At 56.7% G+C, this 24,822-nt stretch overlaps 1 protein-coding gene across 50 annotated transcripts in view; it reads left to right on the top strand.

The window, feature by feature from the left end:
* Positions 1–24,822, top strand: part of NCOR2 (nuclear receptor corepressor 2) — a 247,317-nt gene that overhangs the window by 126,603 nt on the left and 95,892 nt on the right. For 49 of the 50 annotated variants that reach the window (XM_063712304.1, XM_063712300.1, XM_063712307.1 and 46 more), the window contains 5 exons: positions 7,501–7,567; positions 14,292–14,464; positions 15,374–15,467; positions 18,162–18,340; positions 22,383–22,437. In XM_063712304.1, the coding sequence (XP_063568374.1) occupies positions 7,501–7,567; positions 14,292–14,464; positions 15,374–15,467; positions 18,162–18,340; positions 22,383–22,437 (568 nt within the window). The remainder of the gene's footprint in view (positions 1–7,500; positions 7,568–14,291; positions 14,465–15,373; positions 15,468–18,161; positions 18,341–22,382; positions 22,438–24,822) is intronic. The other variant, XM_063712303.1, reaches the window with a different exon arrangement.

Here is a 24,822-nt window from a genome sequence, read left to right as displayed (position 1 = left end):
AAGATTTGTCTGCAGTAAGCTATTTGCATCTTCATTGCCTAAACACTGCTTGGAACAAAATAAACACTTAAAAAAAGTTTGCCAGAGGAATGTTGAACACGTGGGCATCATAAACCAGGAGTCCCCCAGGTGGCTGCCTCCAGGAGTGGGAAGGAACGTTTGAGTGAGGAGGGCTGGTGTGAGGCAATAGGGAGTGGTAGGGGCTGAGGAATGGGGAGCTTGGTGACCTTTGAAAGGGGCAGCGAAGCCTCAGTTTCCCAGCCTGTGGCCATGAAGAGGTGTGGCCCGACGGCCTGATGTTTTCAAGAGAAGCTTTAGGTTTGGCTTTTTGTGTAACAGCCTCTGGTTTTCAGTGCTGGCAATGAATTTAGGATTTTAGAAAGCACCAGCCGGGTGCGGTGGCTCACGCCTGTAATCCCAGCACTTTGGGAGGCTGAGGCGGGCAGATCACGAGGTCAGGAGTTTGAGACCAGCTTGGCCAATATAGTGAAACCCCGTCTCTACTAAAAATACAGAAATTAGCCGGGCGTGGTGGCACGTGCCTATAGTCCCAGCTTCTCAGGAGGCTGAGACAGGAGAATCACTTGAACCTGGGAGGCGGAGGTTGCAGTGAGCCAAGATTGCGCCACTGCACTCCAGCCTAGGTGACAGAACAAGAGACTCCATCTCAAAAAAATAAAAAGCAAAAAAAATAAAAATAAAGCACCACGGCCCAACACAACACCCTCGGAGGCTGTCTCCGGCCTGTGCACTGTACAATTTGCACCCTGCGGACTTGACATGTGTTTGCAGACTTGACATGTGTCCTTTTGCATGGTACATGGATGTCTCTGGGTGGCAGGCAGTGTCCTTGCTTTGGGAGGAAACCTGGATCAGCCAGGGAGGATTCACACCCTCAGCTGCTGCTCATCGGTGGCGAACAGACGGCTGCATGCACATCACCACCACCCCGAGGCCTCATGCTCCCCGAGTCATTTTCCAGCTGCAGTGACGGCACCGCGGTTTGTGGAAGATCACACGCCGGACTAGCTTCTCAGTGCTGCCTTAACACTCGGCCATGAACTGGGCAGCTGAAAATGGCAGGAACTTTCTTCTCTCACAGTACTGGAGGCTAGCAGTTGGAAATCGAGGTGCTGCAGGGCCACGCTCTCTGGAAGGCTCCAGGGGAGGCTGCTTCCTTGCCGGTTCCAGCTCCTGGCGGCTGCCGGCCTCCTTGGCGTTCCTTGGCTGGGAGATGCGTCACTCCCGTCTTTCGTATTCGCGTGGCGTTCTTCCCGTGTCTGTTCGCGTCATCTCCCCTCTATGTGTGTCTGTGTCTTTGTCCAAATTTCCCCTTTTCATAAGTCATTGGATTAGGGCCCACCCCAGTGACCTCATTCTAACTTGCTTCTCGCTCTAAAGACCCTGTTTCCAAATGAGGTCATGTTTTGAGGTGCTGGGGCTTAGGACTTTACACATACCAGTTTTTTTTTGAGGGGGGGTTGGGGGTGACATTCCCATCTGTACTAGGCAGTGTACCACCTGCAAACCCCAAAGTCAATTTTGTATGGTCCTCACCACGGTGTTTCAAAGTGGATTCTATCTCTCTTCTTTTGTGAGACGGTGGAACTATTTATTTTAAAGTAACTAGATTGTACATTGTGCAACAGAAGAGTTGCAAATACGCTCCAGAGAGTTCCCACACACACGTCACCTGGCACCCCTCATGTGGACAGCTTATATAACAGCAGAGATACACTTACCACAACTGGGGCCTGCCATGGTGGCCCACGCCTGTCATCCCAGCACTTTGGAAGGCCAAGGTGGGAGGATCACTTGGGGCTAGGAGTTGGAGATGAGCTGGGCAACAAAGCAAGACCTCATCTCTACCAAAAAATAAATTAGCCAAGTGTGGTGGCATGTGCCTGTATTTCCAGCTACTCAGGAGGCTGAGGCAGGAGGATTGCTTGAGGCCAGTTCAAGGATGCAGTGAGCCATGATCGAGCCACTGCACTCCCGCCTGGGAGACAGAGCAAGACCCTGTCTCTAAAAACAAAAATCAAAACAAAACAAAACAAAATACTAAGAAAGAAATAGCGGCACATGACCCTCCACTAAACTACCAGCTGTCTTTGCATTTTCACCCGTCTCCCCACCAACGTCTGTTTTCTGGTCCAGGATCTGATTTGGGTTCTCACGTGACATTTGTCCTCGTGTCTCCTTAGTCTCCAGCCCGTGACGGCTTCTCAGCCTTGCCTTGTTTTTCACAACTCCAGCACTTTTGAAGATCACTGATCATGGCTTTCTTTGGCAGGTGTTTCCTCCTGGTAAGACTGGGATGGTGGGTTTTGGGGAAGACCAGAGAGAGGTAAGGGGGCTGCGTGATGCCCACATGATAGGGGGCTCTGCCCTAGGTCTCCTCTGTCGCCTTAGAGTTATCCCTCCTTTGCTCTGTTCTTTACTAGAGAGTCACCAAGTCCCACCCATATTCCAGGGGAGGGGAGTTAAGCTCTGCCTTCTAGAGGGAGGAATATAGATTTGTGGAGCCACCGCCATGATTCATACATACTTGCGGGAAGATTCTTTGAGGCTGTGCAAATTTCCTCTTGCTCCTTAAAATTTTGCCAACCAATTTAGCATTCATCCCCGGATCTTGCCAGCGGCGGTTGGGTTATTACTGCGTTCTAATGACGATTTTCTGTTTCCTCATTTCTTGGACATTTATTCATTGGAACTCTAGGAGAAAGATCTGTCCCTTCTCCTCCATGTATTGATGTATTGAATCATTTGTTTATAATCACATGGACTCGTGGGGATTTGTTTTATTCCTGGGACGCTAATCTAGTCCCAGGGTTATTTCTGTTGTCACTCACATCGTTCCAGCTCTGGCAGCTGGAAACCTTCAGGCTGGGTTCTGTGTCCTTTTGACTTTTGTTTTCTTTTGTTTTTGGCAATTCTTGACTTAAAGTCACTCTGGGCTCTTATCGCGTACTTCCTGGCCGAGCGCTGAAATCAGCCATGACCTGGGCAGCGCGGTTTCTGGGATTGGAGGATGGTCTTCGCCGAGATCTGGGTGCTGCTGTGCTCATGGCCCCTGGGCCCTCACTGCTTCTAGGCCTTCACAGCTGTCTTTTGCATAAAAGACCAAACCCTTTGCCATGTCGAAACTCACAGGACCCTGCAGGACTGGCCCTGCCAGTCTTGCTCACAGCCCCTCCTCCGTCCTCTCTGTCCCTCCCCAGCACCGTCCAGCCACAGGGCCTTCCTCTGTCTGTGCTTCCGATACACAGAGTTTGTTCCCGTCTCCTGCGGTGCCCTCCAGCTGGAGTTCCCTTCCTTCTGGATCTTCCCAGAGCCGGTTCCTTCTGATGACGTAGATCCCAGCTCAAGGCCATCCTCTCTGGGAGACGTTTCTGCACCACGGAATCTAAAATAGCCCCTCACACCCCATCCCCCAGCACTCACTAGCCCTCCATTCTATTTAAGTTCCCAAATCCAGGATTATCTTGGTCATCTTGCTTATTGTCAGTGTCACCTCTGTGAGAGCCCTCAACTGTGTCTTGCTCCCTGCTGTGTCCCCAGCACCTGAAACAGTGCCTGGCACATAGTAGATGCTCAGTAAACAGTTGTTAAGTAACAGAAGATGAGGCTGCGATGCCATAGATTTCAGATGAGGAAACTGAGGGCTTCTGAGGTGCGCTCAGAGACACCCTGTTATGAGATGAAGGGTGCTGGTCCTAGCCTGTGGGACTGAGGACCCCCGGGGCCCAACCTGGCCGGGGTGGGGCCCAAGCTGATGGAAGGTGGGGAGGCCCTGGCCAAGGCACCACCAGGATGACCCGGGGACTGAGGTGGATTCCAGGCCCTTGAGCCCCATGAGGCTTCACTCGTCCGTCAGAGCCTGGTGTTCCCTCCTTTTCCTGTTTCCAATGGGGCTGGGGTCCCGGGGGCTGGACAGAGCATAGCCCCCAGTCAGCAGCTTTGGAGCTTTCGAGGGGGTTTGGACACTGCTGAGAATATGAAGAAGTTGGGGATCCCCTCCCCAGAAAAGTGGGTGCCACTGAATGCCGCGGATTGGGGACAGACAGCAAGTTAAGGTGCACAGCAGGCTCCTGAGGTCACTGTGGCCCCCCAGGCCCTGGGAAGCCAGCTGCAACACCCTGCTTTGTGTGTTGGAGACTGTGGAGAGGGGCCTGGGAAGAGAAGAGGACGGTCCTGGGGTCTTGGTGCAGCAGTGGGTGGGAGTGCCTTCCAGCCCTCATAGCATGGGCTCCAGAACCTCTGGCCTCTACTCTCCAGGTCTCCCTACCTTTGCCTGTCTCCAAGTCCCTGTCCCCTTTCTTTGGGTCTTGTCTCTCTCCCTCTCCCCACTTCTCTCTCTTTCCCTCTCCTAGTTTCATCTTCCTCTGAGTCTCTGTCCCCTTCCTTTGGATCTTGTCTCTCTGTGACTGCCTCTCTCTCATCTCTCTCACTCCAGTCTCATCTCTCAGTCTCATCTCCTGTCCATCGCCAGGTCTCTCCTTTCTTGGATCTCATCTCTCTGTCTATCTCCTTCTCTGTGTCTCCCCTTCTCCCAGTCTCGGTGTCTTTCTCACCTCTGTCTCCCTCTGTCTCTGGGTCTCTGTCTCCCTCTCTGGGTCTCTGTCTCCCTCTGTCTCTGGGTCTCTGTCTCCCTCTGTCTCTGGGTCTCTGTCTCCCTCTCTCTCTGGGTCCCTGTCTCCCTCTCTCTGGGTCTCCGTCGCTCTCTCTCTGGGTCTCCATCTTCGTCTCTCTAGGTCTCCATCCCTCCGTCTCTCTCTCTCTCTGGGTCTCTCTCCCTCCCTCTCTCTGCATCTCCATCTCCCTCTGTCTCTGGGTCTCTGTCTCCCTCTCTCTCTGGGTCTCTGTCTCCCTCTCTCTTTGTCTCTGTATCCCTCTGTCTCTGGGTCTCTGTCTCCCTCTGTCTCTGGGTCTCTGTCTCCCTCTGTCTCTGGGTCTCTGTCTCCCTCTGTCTCTGGGTCTCTGTCTCCCTCTCTGGGTCTCTGTCTCCCTCTGTCTCTGGGTCTCTCTTTCCCTCTCTTTGGGTCTCTGTGTCTCTCTCTCGCTGGGTCTCTGTCTCCCTCTGTCTCTGGGTCTGTGTCTCCCTCTCTCTTTGTCTCTGTCTCCCTCTGTCTCTGGGTGTCTGTCTCCCTCTGTCTCTGGGTCTCTGTCTCCCTCTCTCTTTGTCTCTGTCTCCCTCTGTCTCTGGGTCTCTGTCTCCCTCTGTCTCTGGGTCTCTGTTTCCCTGTCTCTCTGGGTGTCTGTCTCCCTCTCTTTCTGGGTCTCTGTCTCTCTCTCTCTGAGTCTCTGTCTCCCTCTCTCTTTCTGGGTCTCTGTCTCCCTCTGTCTCTGAGTCTCTGTCTCCCTCTGTCTCTGGGTCCCTGTCTCCCTCTCTCTGGGTCTCTGTGTCTCTCTCTCGCTGGATCTCTATGTCTCCCTCTCTCTGCATCTCTGTCTCCCTCTCTCTGGGTCTCTGTCTCCCTCTGTCTCTGCGTCTCTGTCTCCCTCTGTCTCCCTCTGTCTCTGAGTCTCTGTCTCCCTCTCTCTGGGTCTCTGTCTCTCTCTCTCTCTCTCTCTCTCTCTCTCTCTCTCTCTCTGGGTCTCTGTCTCCCTCTGTCTCTGCATCTCTGTCTCCCTCTGTCTCTGGGTCTCTGTCTCCCTCTGTCTCTGAGTCTCTGTCTCCCTCTCTCTGGGTCTCCGTCTCTCTCTCTCTCTCTCTCTCTCTCTCTCTCTGGGTCTCTGTCTCCCTCTGTCTCTGGGTCTCTGTCTCCCTCTGTCTCTGGGTCTCTGTCTCCCTCTCTCTCTGGGTCTCCGTCTCTCTCTCTCTCTCTCTCTCTTTCTCTCTTTCTCTCTCTGGGTCTCTCTCCCTCTGTCTCTGGGTCTCCGTCTCCCTCTCTCTGCGTCTCTGTTTCCTTCTTTCTCAGGGTCTCCGTCGCTCTCTCTCTGGGTCTCCATCTTCGTCTCTCTAGGTCTCCATTCCTCCGTCTCTCTCTCTCTCCCTGGGTCTCCGTCTCTCTCTCTCTCTCTCTCTCTGTGGGTCTCCGTCTCTCTCTCTCTCTCTCTGTGGGTCTCCGTCTCTCTCTCTCTCTCTTTTTCTCTCTGGGTCTCTCTTTCCCTCTCTGTGCGTCTCTGTCTCCCTCTCTCTCAGGGTCTCTGTCTCCCTCTCTCTGGGTCTCTGTCTCTCTCTCTCTGGGTCTCCATCTTCGTCTCTCTAGGTCTCCATCCCTCCGTCTCTCTCTCTCTCTCTCCCTGGGTCTCCGTCTCTCTCTCTCTCTCTCTGGGTCTCTCTCCCTCCCTCTCTGGGTCTCCATCTCCCTCTCTCTCTGGGTCTCTCTTTCCCTCTCTTTGGGTCTCTGTCTCCCTCTCTCTTTGTCTCTGTCTCCCTCTGTCTCTGAGTCTCTGTCTCCCTCTGTCTCTGGGTCCCTGTCTCCCTCTCTCTGGGTCTCTGTGTCTCTCTCTCGCTGGGTCTCTATGTCTCCCTCTCTCTGCGTCTCTGTCTCCCTCTCTCTGGGTCTCTGTCTCCCTCTGTCTCTGGGTCTCTGTCTCCCTCTCTCTTTGTTTCTGTCTCCCTCTGTCTCTGGGTCTCTGTCTCCCTCTGTCTCTGGGTCCCTGTCTCCCTCTCTCTGGGTCTCCGTCTCTCTCTCTCTCTCTCTCTCTCTCTGGGTCTCTGTCTCCCTCTGTCTCTGGGTCTCTGTTTCCCTGTCTCTCTGGGTGTCTGTCTCCCTCTCTTTCTGGGTCTCTGTCTCTCTCTCTCTCTGAGTCTCTGTCTCCCTCTCTCTCTCTGAGTCTCTGTCTCCCTCTCTCTTTCTGGGTCTCTGTCTCCCTCTCTCTCTGAAACTCCCGTCTCCTAGGATGTGCCTGCTTCCCTTGGAACCTGCAGTGGTGTGTGTAACCTGCTTGGTTGAGACCCCATGGGCCCTGGCCTGAAGTCTGAGACCCCCCCCGGGGGTTCCCTGAAGTCCATGCCTGGTGGCCCCACCAGCTGCCCCCCACTGCTTGTGTCCCTCCCCCCGCAGCAGGACTGGGTGTGCTGGAGGTCCGTGCACAGCACCTGGTTGGAGCCAACGCTGGGGCCACGCAGGCCACACCCTGACACCTGGCCTGCGGGCGGCAGCAGGTCTCAGGGTCTCAGGCTCCGTGGCCTGTATTCCTAGTTGGAGGCTGTGGCTGTTTCTCCGTGGCCATCTTTCCATGGGCAGGTGTGGCTGCCGGGGTGCATGTGGGTGGGGGCGGGAAGCCACAGGCCCCTCGGCTCTGGGAACCCTCTTGTCTGCACACTGGGCTCAACCTAAATGTTGGCGGGGGCTGCCTCACGTGCGGGAGAGTAAGGATGCACATTGGCAGCTCACAGGTCTCTCTGGGGATACAGTACGGGTGGGTCTTATCTCCCTGAGAACCAGTAATGGGGCAAATTCGGGGCTCGCTCTCAGCAAACAGGATGGCACGGGGTGCAGCGCCTGAGCCCGGCCGGGCTGACCTGTCTGCCACTTCCCTCCTGCACAGAAACCAGGCGATGCGGAAGAAGCTAATCTTGTACTTCAAGAGGAGGAATCACGCTCGGAAACAATGGGTAAGTCCACACCGTGGCCCCCATCAGCTTTCCTTGAGATCCGGGGAGAATTGAGCGCACAGGGGGCCACACCTGCCGGGGCCCTCTCAGTTCCGCAGCTGTGTCCTCCCTGAGCGTCCAGGCTGCAGAGGAAAAGCCAAGGCCAGCCAGGAAAGGAGGAAAGACAACAGCTGCTTCCAGAAGGCCCCAGGGTGGGTAGGGGTGGGGGGGTCTATGGCCCCTCTTCCAGCCTGGAAGGGAAGAAAGCAAAATGTTGGCCTGGAAAATTAGTTGCTAAGCCCTGGTCACGGGACCTGTCCTGGGCTTTTCAGGCAGAAAGAGAGGTTTTGGAGAGAGATGGAGGATCAGGGTGGGCTGTGTGCCGGGAGGCAGGGGCCGCAGGGCGCACCCTTACAAATGAGCCTTTCCTGGTGCACTGGGCCCAGGTTCAGGCTCAGGGAAACTGAGACAGTGGACAAGCATTGAGCCCCCTTTCCCTGAGCCTGCATTTGTGGCCAGTGGCCTCATCCAAACAGAAAAGGATGCTGATTCCTGCTTCTCACTGTAGGCTGTGGATCTCAGCCTATGGCGGGGAGGCTGGGTGTGCCAGAGGCATGTGGTGGTGGTTTCAGGCAGCCATGGACATCACCCATTCCCTGGAGGAGATCAGGGTCGAGTATTCTCCCAGCTGTCAGGGGAAGAAGCGCGGACTCGGGCTTCAACAGGAAAGGAATGGCTGTAGCTGGAAACGTCTGTTACGGGTAGATGGCAGGAATAGTCTTTCAACTCAAGTCTTGCCTTCATTTCATTTCATTTCATTACATTTCATTTCATTTCAATTTATTTATTTATTTATTTGTTTATTTATTTATTTATTTTTGAGATGCAGTTTCACTCTGTCACCCAGGTTGGAGTGCAGTGGCAGGATCTCTACTCACTGCAGTCTCTGCCTCTCGGGTTCAAGCAATTCTCCTGTCTCAGCCTCCCAAGTAGCTGGGATTATAGGCGCCCGCCACCAAGCCCGGCTAATTTTTGTATCTTTAGTAGAGAAGGTTTCACTATGTTGACCAGGCTGGTCTTGAACTCCTGACCTCAGGTGATGCACCCGCCTCAGCCTCCCAAAGTGCTGGGATTACAGGTGTGAGCACCGCGCCCGGCCCCTTCATTTCTGTGCAGTTTTTTCAACTCCGTATATTAGAACATTGACAAACTAAACCTGAATTCCCATAGCAGGTGGGAGCCAGAGAGCTGTCCTTTCTTGGACGGTATTACAGATGCTCTGATTAGGCCAGGAGAGGGCCTGGGTCCTGTAAACCAGTGGCTGATGCCGGGGAGATGGAATGAGGCCACCTGGTTTTGGCTCATGGGACTTTCTCTACAGTTGGGGATGATGTCATTGACTCCACACAAGCCACGGGGCTGCTGGGACAGGGTAGGGAATGGGATAAGGCTGGGGAGTACCTGAGAAAGTCCCCACCTGGGGAAGAGGCAGGCTGGATGGGGACTGCTGCCTTGGGATTCTTGGATAGGAGAAGTGGCAAGGGCTGGGAACTAGGTTTGCTGGAGGGTGGAGGGGCTCCCCTCGTACCTGCAGCCCCCTGCCCCACCTCCTCCCTCCTTCAGCTGTGTTGGGGTAGGGCCTGCGAGGCAGCTCCCTGTGTCCTTTCTGGGGTCAGATCTGCTGGGTACCAGCCTCCAGAGAGGCCCTCCCAGGCACAGGCCTGGCTCAGTCATGCCCAGCGCCTGTAGGTCTGTGGTACACCGTAGGTGATGACTAAGTGCTGCTTGAACTGAAATGGGCCGGGACAGGGTGTTAGCTGATCCAGTGCCTTCGGGGCCTGGATGCCAGCAGTCACGGAGCACCTACTGTGTGTGAGGCTCACAGTTGCTGTGACACGGGCCCTGTCCTCAGACCTGCAGGCTGCAGGGACAGATCTTGCGTAAGGACGAGAAAGATGCCTGCACACCCTGCCCTTCCGGTGCCTGTTGTGTTCCAGGTGCTCTTCTGAGTGCTCTCCATACGTTAGGGCATTTAGTCCTGTGAGGTGGGTGCTTGATCAGCCACATGTTTCAGATAAGGAAATCGAGGCACAGAGAGGTTAAGTAACTTGCCCTAGGTCACACAGCTGGGAAGTGGTGGAGCTGAGATTTGAACCCAGACCACCTGGTTCCTGAGCCCACGCTCTGAACCCCCAAGGGGCAGTTCCGAGAGAGCCCAGGAGGGTGTGTGGGGTATGGTGGTATGGTGAGCGGCCACACGGCAGGGCCGAGCAGTGCCTGGGGAGGGGGACCCTGGGCAGGCATGGGGTCGTGGGCAGGTATGTGGGCACGTGGGGCCAGGTGAGGGGCTTAGCTGGGGCAGGAGGTCCTGGCACCTGGCTTTGGAAGGAGGGGCTGTGGCTCTGTGGGAGGAGGGTCTTCCCTTGGCCCTGCCTGCCTGCCCTGGCCCCGAACTTGGTTGGGCACTAGAGGGAGAAGACACTTCCAGCCAGATGCTGGTGCCTGGGAAGCTGCGGGCAGCCCTCGGGACCCAAGCCCTGCTCATAGGTGAGGAGAGGTGGGCTGCCCAGCAGTGCCTTGCCCAGCTTCCTCAGACCCCCTACCTTGACTGGATGGTGCCCACAGGCACTTGGGCTGGTGCAAGAGGCTTTGAAACGAGCGTCCAATCTGTTTATCAAGTTAAGAGATACCCACACAGGGCTGCCGGGTGCCCAGGAGTCACAGGCCAGGAAACAGACCAGTAACGTGGGGAGAAGAGCTGCGCAGAGATGGGCTGGGGACCTCAGTGCTGAGGTGGGAATGACCAGAAAGGACTGGCTTTGTGCAGATCTGGGAGTCAGGGTGTCAGGCAGAGGGCATAGCAAGTGCAGAGGCCCTGAGGCAGGAACCAGCTTGGGACAGAACCTGGCAGGCCAGCAGCAGGAGCCAGATCGCCTGGAAACATCTGCCCTCAAGCTAGGATGGAACATTCAGGTTTGATTCCGAATGCAGTGGGACACCGAATTTATTCTTAATACATGTATTTGTAGTAAAGAATCCAAAGTCCTTATTCTAAGAAATTTGACAGAAGAGTACAAGGAGCATCTATATACCCACCACCTAGAATCAGCCACGGTTACCATTGCCTTGTATTTGCTCTGTGTGTATAATATGAATATAAACATGTTTGTTGTTGCACTATTAGAAAGTAGGTACAGAGGCGCCGACCTTCACCCCTAATAAATACTCCCCCTCTGTCTCCTGTGAGGAAAGAAATCCTCTCATTTTCACCTAAAATGACTGCCAATTCAGTGTGATCTTGCCGCCTCCTTGACAGCCCCCCGTGGTTCCCCCCTTGGGGTGAAGGCGCGTCTTGGGAGGGCAGGAGAGGATCTGATTTCCATTTAAAAGGATCGCTGCAGCTGCTGGAAGGAGCTCCGGCTGGAGGTGGAGTTGGGGTGGGTTTGAGTTCTTTAAAGATTGCCAGTGGCTCCTTGGGGGGTCTGTGGAGGGGGTGGAGGGAGAAATCAGCTTATTTAAAGCTAGAGAAGAGTCAGGCAGAAACCAAGGACTTCCAAGAAGGGTCCACTGTGGCTTCGTGGCACATCTTAGGAGGGATGGAAACAAATTCAACAGCCCCTGAAGCTGCGGTGGCGATTGGGATGGTCTCTGTTGTGGTATAAGAAGCCGAAGTCCCTGACTTCATTGATTTCAGTAAGGCCTGGGGAGGGGGGCTTGGCCGAGAACTCCGATGTGCCTGCCTCACCCCCACTGGGGAGTCAGACCCCCCTCAGACTCGGGGACCCCCATACCTTAGCAGGTTCCTGGGACCCACCTCTTCCCAGAGAGCAGGGCCTTATCCCTGTCATGGGATCCTCAGCACGATCACGGCCCCCCAAGCCTGCCACATCTCCTGGGAAGCTGAGCTGGACCCTCTGGAGGCCCAGTTGGCTGAGAGGCTGGCTCAGTCTGTAGTCGCAGAGGCATGGCTGGCCTGCTCCTTCTCCCTAGTGGATTTGCACTCCTAGCACCCCGCAGACTAGCCGGCGGGGGTGGGGGCGGGAGTGGGGCGGCTCCAGCGGCACCAGTCTTTCCCTGTGCGTGTGTGTGTGTGTGTGTGTGTGTGTGTGTGTTAGAGAGAGAGGGAGGGAAGGGTGGAAGGGATGTGTGTGTGTGTGTGTGTGTGTGTTAGAGAGAGAGAGGGAGGGAAGGGTGGAAGGGGTGTGTGTGTGTGTGTGTGTGTGTGTGTGTGTGTGTGTGTTAGAGAGAGAGAGGGAGGGAAGGGTGGAAGGGATCTGTTTCCTCCCCTGGCCAGTGGGTCCGCCCTTGTAGAAAAACGCCAGTGAGCATCTTCCCTGCTACCCAGACCAGGCCAGAGCTGCCCGCCCTGCGCTGTCCGAGGCAGGCCGAGTGGACATAGGCACAGGCTACAGCAGGTGGCACTGTGGTTAGACCCAGAGGGGGACTTCCTTGTTCTGGGCAGAAGGCAGAGCCCAGTGCTTGGGGCCATGGAGGTGTCTGGATGTCCCCTCAGAGACACTACTGCTGGAGGCCTTTGCCACCCGTGCACTCCACGGGGGACCCAGCTAGAGCCAGGCCGTCTTGCCGGCGCCCTGCCGGCAACATGGACAGGCCGAGGCCCTGCTGGCCAGTGGCCTGTTGGCTTGCGCCCGCTGGTCTGCACCGGTCACCACGTGACTTTCCTCTGCTGGCTTGAGGTGAGCTTTTCTCACCCATGAGCCTGGGGCCTCTTGGACAGGGGCCGAGGTGGCGTGGGCTGGTTGTTGCCGTCCCTGCAGTCCCCATCCCTCACTGGGGCTGTCAGCAGCCACTGCCCCGAGCATGTGTGGCCGTTGTCTGTCACCAGAACCGCCTCTTGATCTCCAGCGCGTTCCTGGCACAGCCTGCATGCATGGGGTTAGGTTCTGGGCCACCCAGCACCAGCCTGACCACCTCGTGGGGACCGTCATGGTCATGGGGCTGTCGAGGATGGAGGGCACAGCTTGCCCTTGGTCAGAAGCTGAAATATGGGGTGGGGTGGGGCTGGGGTGTCTGGGCTCCAGGACCAGAGAGGGGCTTTCTGATTGTGCTGAAGCGCCAAGTGGGTGTTTGTGGAGGCTCCCAGACCACACCATCTGTCCACCCCCAGCTGTTAGAGGTGGAGTAACTGGGGTTGTGTGGGTGGCTCGCCCTGCGTCCCCTTCCCCGCCCCCACCCACTGCCGCCACTTGCTCAAGTCACCTTGGAGATGTGGAAGCCAGGCAGCTATGCTCCGGGCTGATTGGGGATCTCTTCTCAAAGGACATGCAGCAGGCAGCACTGTGGTTAGATGTGGAGAGGGACTTCCTTGTCTTGGAGGGAGGGCAGAGCCCCCTCTCTGGGAGCTGCTGGGGTCCTCACAGCTGGTCCTTGGGTTGAGTCTGGGGAATGAGGAACTGCTTGGAATGTGGTTTTCTCTGGAGGCTGCCCCTCCCCGGGGCTGACGGGCCCGCACGTCGTGCCGTACAGCACAGCTTCCTGTGGTGTGGCAGTGGGCTCCATCCGGGCTGTCTGGTGCGGCTGGAGCCGCAGCCACATGTGGCTGCTGGACATTGGAAGTGTGGCTGGGGAGAACTAGAGCCCAACTCTTAAATTTTACTGGATTTGTGATTTCAGTTGAGCCACATGTGGCGGGTGGCTTCCATTTGGGACCAGGCCTCTGCAGAGGAGGCCAGGACTGGGTGGCTGGTTCACCAGGAAGGGAGGTGACCATGTCCTCAGGGGAAGTCTGTGGGTTTTCTTCAGGGGCCCCCGTCTGCTGGATATCCATGCAACTATGTGGGTGTCTTTCTGTCGTCTTCCTGTGTGATGTGTATGTGTCTGTTGTGTGTCTACATGTGTGACGCTATGTATGTGTGTCCGTCATGTCTGCCTGCGAGACCCTGTGTGTGCATCTGTCTGCCTGTGACTGTGTGTGTGTCTGTCATATGTCTGCCTGGATGACCGTGTGTGTGTGTCTGCCTGCCTGTGTGACCGCCTGTGTGTCTGCCTGCCTGCCTGTGTGATGGAATGTGTGTGTGTCTGTCATATGTCTGTCTGCATGACCATGTGTGTGTGTCTGCCTGCCTGTGTGACTGACTGTGTCTGTCTGCCTGTGTGACCATCTGTGTTTCTGGCTGGCTGGCTGTGTGACTTATGTGCCTGTGTATATATGTGTGTGTGTGTCTCTCTGTGTATGTGCCTATATGACTGTCTGTCTGCCTGTGTGACTGTGTATCTGTCTGTCTGCCTGTGTATCTGTCTGTGTGACTGTGTGTCTGCCATGTGACTGTATCTGTCTGTGTGACTGTGTCTCTCTGTCTACTTGTGTGACTGTGTCTGACTCTGTGTCTGGGTGACTGTGTGTGTATCTGTGTGTCTGTGTGACTGCATGTGTGTCTGCCTGTGTGACTTGTGTGTGCCTGTATGTGTGCCTGTGTATATCTGTCTGACTGTATGTGTGTGCCTGTATGTGCATGTCTGTGTGACTGTGTATCTGACTGTATGTGTTTGTATGACTGCATTTGTGTGTGCCTGTGTGACTTGTGTGTGCCTGTGTGTATCTGACTGTATGCGTGTGCCTGTATGTACGTGTCTGTGTGGCTGTATCTGACTGTGTGTGTGTGTGCCTGTGTGACTTTGTGTGTGTGTGCGCACCTGTGTGTCTGCCTGCATGTGAGTGGGCAGGAGCGGGGCGGCGGGTGCCAGGTGCAGGAGCATCTTCCGCAGTGCCCCCGCGCTCTCCCAGGAGCAGAAGTTCTGCCAGCGCTATGACCAGCTCATGGAGGCCTGGGAGAAGAAGGTGGAGCGCATCGAGAACAACCCCCGGCGGCGGGCCAAGGAGAGCAAGGTGCGCGAGTACTACGAGAAGCAGTTCCCCGAGATCCGCAAGCAGCGGGAGCTGCAGGAGCGCATGCAGAGGTGAGCGGGGCCCAAGCCTGGCGCCCCCCACGTCAGGGCCCGGGGTCAGCTCCAGGCATCCTCGGCAGAGGTGGCCCGGCCAGGAAGGAACAGAACAGCGCAGCAGCTTCTCAGGCCAGTGACCGGGGCCCTACCAGACCCTGGCATGTGTCACGTGGAGCCTCTTTGGCCTAATACTTACTTGGAACTTAAATACGTTTTGGAGACAAGCACTTCTTCCTGTGTGCCATAGCGTGCACCTGCCAGCTTCACTCATTTCTGGGGCCTGCACGACCCCTGAAGGCAGCTGAGTTTGAGATCCCTGATGTGGGACGAAGGGGAGAGACGTGGCTAAGAGACCAGGCTGCCAGCCTCCCCCAGTGGCTGTGAGGACTGGGTGGGCTCCGTGTGAGATGTGCCTGATGACAGGCAGCTGTGGTTCGATGGCCATTTTTCTTCGGATGCACAGACAAGGCGATTCATTGGTAATAATAAGAACACCTTTCACCCTTAACTGAACTCACAAGCCATGTCTCATTAAGTTCCCCACAACAACCCTAGGCAGCCGGGTGCCACTTTTGAATCCTCATATGACAGGGGAGGAAACTGAGGCACAGAGAGAAACACTTTGCCCCAGGGCCAAAGAGGCAGACCTGGGCTTTGAACCCAGATCTCTGTGGCTGGGCTTTTCAGGGTGTTTTAGGAGAGAGGAAGGGACTGAGATGCCCGTGTCACAGAGTTTGGCCGTGCTGGGTTGGGGTGGGGGCTCCACGCCTCCCCAGGACCCCGGGTGTGGGGCCGGCCCCTCTGCTGGCTGCTGCCCACACTTCTCCTCTGGGGAGGGCGTGGGCTCAGGGCTGCGCCACAGGGGTCTGCTAGTGCCCCCGACCACCAAAAGGCCGGTCCTGAGTGTGTCCCCTTGGTCCCCAGCAGGGTGGGCCAGCGGGGCAGTGGGCTGTCCATGTCGGCCGCCCGCAGCGAGCACGAGGTGTCGGAGATCATCGATGGCCTCTCAGAGCAGGAGGTGAGTCCAGGCCCTGACTCTGGCCTCAGCTCCTTTTCCCTGGCATCCCCCGTGAGGGTGCAGAGGCCCTAGCCAGAAAGCACCTCCTGGGTAGTTTACGTCGAGGGGCTTTGCCACCAAAGCATGGGTGGAATCAAGGTGGGTATCGAGGTACCCAGGACTAGCAGCCTCAGGAAGCTGCGGCCCGTCCCAGGCCTGCAGGGGCAAGTGGAGAGAGGGGTGTTAACGCGTCTGAGAGGGAGGGTGGCAGGACCCCCTACAGGGAGGGCCCCAGCGCTCCCCCATCCAGATGCCACAATAGGGAGGGGGTTGGGGGACAAGGACCCTGCCTCTCACTCTTCCCATCTCCTGCCTCCTTTTGGAACTTCCCATTGGCTGAGTCCAGCCAGAAGCCCAAGGGGCGGGAGTGCCTGTGGGTTCCAGGGTCAGCCTTCCGGGGCCCAGAGCCTGGCGGGGTGGGGGGAGCATGGCGCAGGCCGATGAGTTCCCAGCACGCCAGCTGTCCACGCAGCCACGACCTTCTCGCAGGCACCTCAGCCCTCCTGGCTGGAGCAGGGCCGGTTTCCCCTCAGGCCTCTTTGGGGTGCCAGGACACCCTGGGGTCAGCCTAGGTGACTCTGGCTGCTGTCACTGGGGCCCACAGATGGCCAGGAAGCAGAGGGGCAGCCTTTTCTCCTGGGGAGGAAGTTGGTATCAGCCTGTTCCCTCCCGGGTCCTGTGGGTCAGGTATCCATGATGACACTACCCGCTGCTCCTAACACCACAGCAGACACGAGGCAGCCACGGCACGTTTCTTCCTTCTGGGGACTTTTGTCCAGGGAGAGCTTTTGTCCAGATGGAAGATTATAGCCCTTCAGCTCAGCACAGCAGAGCCATGCATGGCTATTGAAATCAAAATTAATTAAAATGGGATAAAATTAGCAATTCAGTTCCTCGGTTGCATCTGACACATCTCAAGAGCTCGACAGCCGCTTGTGGTTGGCAGCTCCCCTCCTGGGCGGAGCAGACAGCGAACACCTCCCTGGCTGCAGAGTGCTCTGTTGGACAACAGAACGCGCTGCCCTGCGATGCTGATGCTCAGATTAGACAGATGGAAGGGGCCCCGGGGAGGGGGCGGCTGGTTTAAGTTGCAGTTTCTCACCAGAGATTCTGATTCAGCTGGTCTGGGGCAGAGCCCAGGAATCCGCATTTTTACCCCGCCACCCACTTGATTCTGGCGCAGGCAATCCGAAGATGAATCTGGCCATTAAAACATAATTTTTCATTTTAAAACTTCTCGTGGTACGTTTTTGTTTACAACAACATCCAGTTGACAGAAAACAGCTCAGAAAGGCATCTCATTGCACAGCCACAAGGCCTGGCCCTCGAAGGCTGGGCACCCGAGCTGGGCCATGTCAGCCCCTGTCTCACCGACGCTGTGCACTATGGACATCCCGCAGAGAGGCTGGACGTGGGTTTAGTCTGCACTGGAAGGAGGAGGCCAGTGGCCCTCTCCTCTGCATTCCCCACCTGATGGCCAAGGGTGTGGCACCTGGGCTGATTGTTGCATGTACAACCAGCCTGGGGTGACCTGAGGTTCCCCCGGGAGTGTGCAAGGGAGGGGGCTGGGCCGGAGGACAGGCACTTCCCATCCTTCTGGGAGCTTCCTGCAGTCAGAGCACATGGCTGGCATGGGAAGGACAGGAAGGCAGCTGTGGGAGGGCGGAGCAGAGGTCCTGCCTGTGGCTGTGCCGGGGATCCTGCCATTATTACATCCCCGGGACACCCGAGGAAGGTCGCTGTTCTGTATCAGGGGTGTAGGGGACAGCTCCAAGGGTCTGGGAGATAGACGCCGGCCTCTTGGGGGGATCCTCTCCCACCCCGGGGTCAGAGCTGTGCCCCGCACCCGGCCCCTGGCTGGGAGTCCTGCACATTGAGTGAAGAGGTTGGATGTGGGCGGCCGGGCAGCTGGATCGTTTGAACTGGCTGACCTTGGCTACGCGGAGCCCTCGCCTGCCTCCGGAGATGGGTAATTAATCGCCAGTAATTGGCTGGCTGCGAGATTTGGGGAAGTGAGCCCAGCTGAGTGGCGGCTCAGAGCCTCTTAATAGTCATCCCAGTGCATTAGGAGCGGCTGCCTGACTCCTGCCGCATGCAGGGCTGGGCAGGCCAGATCCCAGGTGGGCCCTCTGAAGGAGCAGGATGCCGGGAGGGGGCGTGTAGTGCGGGGGAAGGAAAGACCTCTCCACCAGCGAGGCGGCCGACCCTCTCTGCGCCCCTGGGCTGCCTGCATGCTGTGGGGCCAGCCGGACCCCAGGGCCCACTCTTGCCTGCCGAACCTGGAAGGCCAGCCTATCTCCCGGGCTCCCTGGGCCCAGCTGGGCTGAGCATCTTTCCTGCAGTGCTTTATGGAGCTTGCATTTCCAAAGGGAAGATTCATGGCTCCCCTTCCACTGCAGAGAAGGCGGCTGGTGCTCTCTGCATTGAATCTACAGTCCTGCCCACCATAAACCTGTCGGGGAGGCCTTTACATTCTCCCTTCCCCCAGCATGAGCTATTATTATTTTTAAACTCATCATTCTCCTTCTCGTCGGTTTTGCATTTTCCCTGCTCTGGCGCAGAACATCCGTCCCGTCTGTGTCTTCCCTGGGTCCCCTGCGCCGGCCGGAGCACCTCGCCCCCGGGCCTCTGACCCTGCCCTCCGTTTCCCTGCAGAACCTGGAGAAGCAGATGCGCCAGCTGGCCGTGATCCCGCCCATGCTGTACGACGCCGACCAGCAGCGCATCAAGTTCATCAACATGAACGGGCTCATGGCTGACCCCATGAAGGTGTACAAAGACCGCCAGGTCATGAACATGTGGAGTGAGCAGGAGAAGGAGACCTTCCGGGAGAAGTGAGTCCTCCATCACCTGGCCTGGCCCCCCGGCCCGCCACCCTCCCTCCATCCTGTTGAGGCCTGCACTGTCTCCCGGCAGCCAGCACAAATGAGCATGCCGGGGGGTGCCTAAAACCGCAGGGATTTACTCTCTCCTGGAAGTCCAAATCCTGGTGTCGGTGGGGTTGGTTCTTTCTGGGGGCCATAAGGGAGAGCCTGTCCCCGACCTCTCCCCAGCTGGTGTTGCCAGCGTCCTTGGCCTCCCGGGGCTTCTAGATGCATCCTTCCACGCTCTGCCTCCGACCCCACATGACCTTTGTCTCTGTGCTTCTCCTCTTATAAGGACACCAGTCACACTGAATTTAGGGTCTAGCCTAACCCAATACAACCTCACTTTAACTAATTACATCTGGAAAGACCCTGTTTCCAAATAAGGCCACATTCTGAGGTTCTGGGTGGCCATGAATTTTAAGAGGACACACTTCAACGTGGTACAAAGTGTAAGGGCAGCTGTATGTAAGACGGGGCACTGCGAGTCGGAAGAACAAGGCAGGAGGGACTTAGAGGCTGGGCCGCAGCCTTGGGCAGGGTGGCAGCTGGCCAGTGGCTTTTGGTGGTTTCTATTTTGTTTTGTCTTTGACAGTAGCTGCTGGCTGAGTGGGTTCATGATCCCATCACCGTGCCTGTGTCTTCTCGGCTTCATACATTTCCCCCTCCTGTCCCTTATGACAGCTCAGCCAGGCCCACCCCAGTACACAGTTGATGACACGGAGGCTCAGAGAGGTTCAGACAGTGCACAAAGGCCACACAGCATGCACACAGTGGAGGCAGGGTTCAGACTCCTCCAGCTGGAATGGAGAGGCTGTGTAGGGAAGGGTTTGCGAATGGGGCTAGGGAGGGGGGCTGTGCAGAGCAGAGACGGGAGTCAAGTTCTCTCAAAAGCTGTGTCTGAGGGGGCCAAACCCCACAGTGAGGATCTGCAATGTGACATCAAGGCAGAAGGAGACCTCCATCCCTGGCCTGGGGTCCACAGAGGAGATGGTGGGCCCTGCTGAGCCACCCCACGCCTTAGAAACTGTGTGCTATAATTCCGGGGAGTCTAATCTTTTGGCTTCCCCAGGCCATGCTGGAAGAAGAAATGTCTTGGGCCACACAGAAAATACACTAACATTAATGATAGCTGATGAGCTAAAAAAAAAAAAATCACAAAAAAAACTCATAAGGTTTTTTTTTCTTTTTTTTCTTTTTCAAGACAGAGTTTTGCTCTGTTGCCCAGGCTGGAGTGCAATGGCACAATCTCTGCTCACTGCAAGCTCTGCCTCCTGGGTTCACGCCATTCTCCTGCCTCAGCCTCCCGAGTAGCTGGGACTACAGGCGCCCGCTACCACACCCGGCTAATTTTTTGTATTTTTAGTAGAGATGGGGTTTCGCCATGTTAGCCAGGATGGTCTCAATCTCCTGACCTCGTGATCTGCCCGCCTCAGCCTCCCAAAGTGCTGGGATTACAGGCGTGAGCCACCGCGCCTGGCCAAAAATCTCATAAGGTTTTAAGAAAGTTTACGAATTTGTATTGGGCCACATTTAAAGCCGTCCTGGGCTGCATGTGGCCTGTGAGTTGGACAAGCTTGCTCTAATCACTTGCACGTAGAGGGCTGGGTTCCCTGCCCAAGACATAGAGCACTTCCTTAGGACCTCAGACCTCTGGGAGGCAAGAGAGTGGGAAACTGAGGTGTGGATGGAGGCCTCAGTGCTTGGCCAGGAGGGGACGCAGGGAAGAGACTTTGTCACTGCCTGACGTTCACCCGGCAGGCTACTGAGCCGCCTTGGGGAAGACCCTGCCTCCGGACAAGAGCTTCCTCCAAAGCAATGACACTCCTTCCGCAGTGCCCTGGGCTTTGGTCCAGGGTTGTGGCCCCAAAGAGGTGCCAGGCAGGACCTAAGGGATGGGGTGACTCTGGGTCCCCGGCAGGGGCGGGTGGACCCACAAGTGCAGATACCGAACTCGGAAAGGACACAGTGGCTGTCCAGGAGGGCCTTTGGTGGAAAACATTTTTTAAGAATAGCTTTTGATTATGGAAATGTTGAAACGTCCATAAGAATAGAGGGGTGGGGTAATGAGCCCTTGAGTGCCCACAGCGCAGAGTGAGTGGTCCTCCACAGGAAACAGCGCTTGGTTCCTGAGCAGGAATACTCGGTTACTTAATGGCTTATGCTTGCAGCCTCACCATAGCAGGCACGATCTTTCTACATCAAATCAAAGTCTCTGTCGAATGCTTTTTACGGTTTTGAACGAGGGAGGTGATGGTGGGCAGTTACGGGTGTTAAGAATTACTGAATTACTGTTGCGTTTGAGATTCACATTCCCCCGGTAGGCATGATGTTTTAGTGTATGTATTTTTTCTGAAATACAAGAAAAAAGGTGTTCTGGGGGACTTTCTGTGGCTTCAGCCTTTTGAAAGATCTCACGTGGTTCTGCAGGTCTGATAATGTCACCCTCTGTTAATTCAGTAGCCGAAGGGTGGGGGACCCAGGCTGGGCTGCTGTCTGCCGGCCTGTGGGGCTGGCGTAGCTTCCATCCTGTGTGAGCCGCAACTTGGCCACTTGCATGCCTCAAGGACTGTGGGCTTGGTTTGAGGTCTCACGTGCAGAGGAATTGATAGCGCTCGGGGCTTTGAAAATCACCTGCTGACGGCATGGGGCTCCACCACGTGCTGGCCATGTGACCATTCCCCCTCTGAACCTCAACTTCCTCATGTGTAAAATGGGTATAGCAACAGGGCCTTCCTTGTGAGGTGTGCAGGGCATAGGAAACTTTTAATAAACGTCTTCGGGGGTGCAAGTGAGGTATTGGGGGAGGGGAACAGGTGACCTAGGAGATTCCCAAGTTTGATTCCTGGTCTCTTGGGAGCCCCCACTGTGCCTGGGGAAACCCTGTGGGAGGGGTTTGCAGGCAAGGAAATGTCACTGGGACAAGGAGAGGGAGCGGAGAGGAAAGGACTCTCCCTACCTGGAAGAGAAGGGCTTTAGGATGGCTCCGGCCTTGCCAGCCGCCCGAGGCGGGATCCCAGGCCAGGGAAGCCTGTCATTCCTCACCGCGCCGCTTCCACGGGGAAGAGAGCAGAGACTGTTCAGGATCCTCGGGTGTCTGGCTGGGAAGCAGACGCGGGGCTTGCTGGCCTCCTGCCCAGCCATCTGGAGGGCCAGGCAGGTCAGGCACTGGTGCTCACTCAGCCTCCCTCCGTGGGAGCCCACAGTCCAGCCTCGCTAGCAGCCGCTGCTCTCCCTGCGAAGGCCGTGGGGCTGTGGCACGTCGCTGGGACACCTGGGCCTGGGGCCAGGGACTCCACCCAGCACCCCTTGGGTGGAGCAGGCCTTGACCCACATCCCCGCCCCCACCATGCTCCTGCTCCTTTGGCCCTCACATTTCAGCCTGGGCCCAGTGGTTTCCCAGTAATTCTCCTGGCTACGCAGGAAGCCAGTTGGGACAGTGCCAGCGCCCCGCCACCGCCCTCCAACTTAAGTCCATGCTTGCCGCCTCCTTGGCTGGCCAGCCCCCTCCTGCTGCCCCACGGGCACTCAGAGCCTCTGCTCCCAGCTCTTCTGGGGAGGCCCAGCAGCCTGGTGAGCTGTGACCCCGCTGGTGGGGCCCTGCCATGTTCCCAAGCAGACCCTGTGTGGGCCGGGTGAGGTCCTGCTTCCCAGATCCAGCTGGAGAGAGAAACAAAAGCGGATTTTAAAGGGGAGGGAACCCCACCAAAGAGCTGCATGTCATGTCCTCATTTTTCCTGGAAGCCGCCTCCAGCAGGACAAACAAATATATTTTCAAAGGCGCTAAAGCCAGTGACTCACTCCAAGGAACGCCCTCTCTTACCCCTGGGTCCCCACCCCTCCCGTCTGCTGCAGCAGCCCTTCCCACACCCCCCTGGGCTTAATTGCTCCAAGTGGGGCGGTGCCCGCCAGGCCGGGCCAGTGGGGATGGCAGGCGCCTGGGAGCCGATCGGCCGCCCCGCAGGGAAGCCCCCCTCAGCCAGGTCTCACGCCCGCCCTTCTCGTCCCGCAGGTTCATGCAGCATCCCAAGAACTTTGGCCTGATCGCATCATTCCTGGAGAGGAAGGTGAGTCGCTGCCCGCCCCATACCCCTTCGGTCTCCACCTCCATGGGCAGCTGCGTGGACTCAGGGTGGAGGCCCTCCCTCTCTGCCCACAAGGCCCTGGCCTGCCTGGCCCCTTGCTCCAGCTGCCATGCTCCCCTCCTCCCTCCCTCCCTCCCTTCCTTCCATCTGGGAGATAGATCAGTGCAGGCCCCGCCCTGGCCTCCTGGGCCCACGGAGGAGGAGCCTCAGGTTGCTGAGCACCTGGGAATCCCGAGAACCCCAGGGAGAGCTGCACGGCCAGGCTTCCTGGAGCCCCCTGTGTCTGGCCAGGTCTCCTGCCAGCTCCTCAAAGGCCGCGTGGAGCGTCCTTGCAAACTGGGGGTGGATTCTGGAAGCACTACCATGCCTGGCATCCCAGTGAAGTTTTTGTAGGCAGGAGTGGCGTGCCTCAAAGAGACTGGAGGGACCAGCTTTTCTAGGTCCCTCTGAGGGTCACTGACTGCTTTCTGACACCTCTAATGCCAAGCCAGACGTGTGGCCTATAAGTCCCCATCTTCTTTGGACAAACCTTTGTGGGGAACTGAGGCCTAAAGCCCACTTTGTGTCAAGCCCAGGCCTGGAACAGTTCCAGTTGGCCGGTAGACACAAAGTGTCCCCAGAGAATGGTAAAGCCGTTGTTTTGCACCCACAAGGCTGGTTGGACTGTGCCCGGAGAGGCTGCAGGTGGGAGAAGGTGGCTGGATGAGGCTGCATGTCGGACGTGGCCCCTGGGCCTTCCCGCAGCATCCTGGGGTCAGAGGAGAAAGGCAGCCGTCTGTGTGTCTTAAGCAGCATTGCCCTGAATCACGTTTCTCAGAGATGGGGACCTGCCCACCCCAGCTTGGTGGACACCCTGTTCAGGCTTCCTGGTTGTAGAAGGGAGGCCAGGAGGATGAGGCACTTATTTTAAAGGACAGCTGTTCCCAGCGCCTGCCCCTCATGAGCTGATAACCGTAGAAGGAGAGAGACCGAGCAGTGTGGGGAAAAATCTCTCCATGCCTGAAAAACCAGTGTGGAGAAACAAGCCCTATAAATAGCCCATCTTCTGAGTGACGACGTCTCCCTCAGGGAGTGGACGGCACGGCGGACTCTAGGTTAGGGCTCCCCAGGATGGAAGCAGGGCATTTCAGAAATTGACCATTGAGCAGTCCTCCTTCAGGACGAGGGGATTAGAAGTCTTTGTGCTGGGGGATAAACTTCATGGTGTTCTTTGGCTGAGAGGCGGCCCAGGACGAGGCTTCAGTAGAGCTTCCAGAGGGGTCTGGAGCAGGAGCTGCCAACGGAGAGGCCAGCGGGGACAGGCGGGTCTTGACAATGAGTGAGGCTGACATCTGGCTGGGAGCCGGGTGGACCAGCCAGTCTGTGCCCGTCTGCGGGGGCAGCTGCTGTCCGGAGCCGGGCTGCCATTGCTGAGCACAGGAAGGCGCTCTCCTGAATTGTTAAAGGAGAAGTCGGGCACCCACATCCCCTGAATTGCAAATATTGGCATCAGATTATAAAATGTCTTTCTCGATCGCCATGTGGGTCCTGTTTGTGGGCCGGGTTTAGCCTGGGGCCGCCTGGGAGCCCCCCTGGCGGGTCGTACTTGGCAGGAGGCTGCCAGCTGGGGGCTTTCTGTTGAGGGAAGTGAGGTTTGAGGCCCAGCTCAGAGGCCTCACAGAATGCCCCTTGGAGGTGGGGTCCTGGCTTGGCACTGGCCAGAGCATTGCAGAAACATTTTACATTGTAAGGGGAACGGCTGCGGGCATTGGCGAGCTGGTCCCATTTGGCCAGGGTTCATAGAGGGCTGGTTGCTCCAGCTATCAGACCCAGTCTACATGGAAAAGACCAAGACAGAGAAAAGAAGGAAACCCAGGAAGAGAAACGTGGGGCGTGGGGTGGTCCCGATGCTCAAGGCTTGGAAGAGGCTATTCAGGACCTCAAATATCAGGGAAGAGAAGGCTGAAGTCAGGGAAAAGAGAACCTGGACCTATGTTTGGGGAAGGCTTTGAGTTTGCCCGACTGTGGGCCGGAGTCCTTGTTTCCCATAAGGGCTGGGGGTGACATATGGCGACATCAGCGCTGTCATTAACCATAGCAACAGCGATGACTATGATAACAGGAAAGACTTCCATCATGTTTACTCTGGGCCAGGCCTCGTCCCAAGTACTTTACCTATGTATTAACTGATCTGATCTTTGTGATAGCCTGTGAAGTATGTACAATTAGCATTCCCATTTTACAGATGAGAAAACTGAGACACAGAGGTTAGGTCATCTGCCCGAGGTCACCCAGCTGGTACGTGGAAGAGGCAGGATATGAGCCCAGGATGTGAGCTCCTGGCTCCTGCCCTGAATGCCGGTGCTGTACCCTGCTCAGTGTCCTCTT

This window comes from Pongo abelii, chromosome 10 (genome assembly GCF_028885655.2).
Source record: "Pongo abelii isolate AG06213 chromosome 10, NHGRI_mPonAbe1-v2.0_pri, whole genome shotgun sequence".
In the NCBI taxonomy this organism is placed as follows: domain Eukaryota; kingdom Metazoa; phylum Chordata; class Mammalia; order Primates; family Hominidae; genus Pongo; species Pongo abelii.
This window is presented reverse-complemented; position numbering and strand designations above follow the sequence as displayed.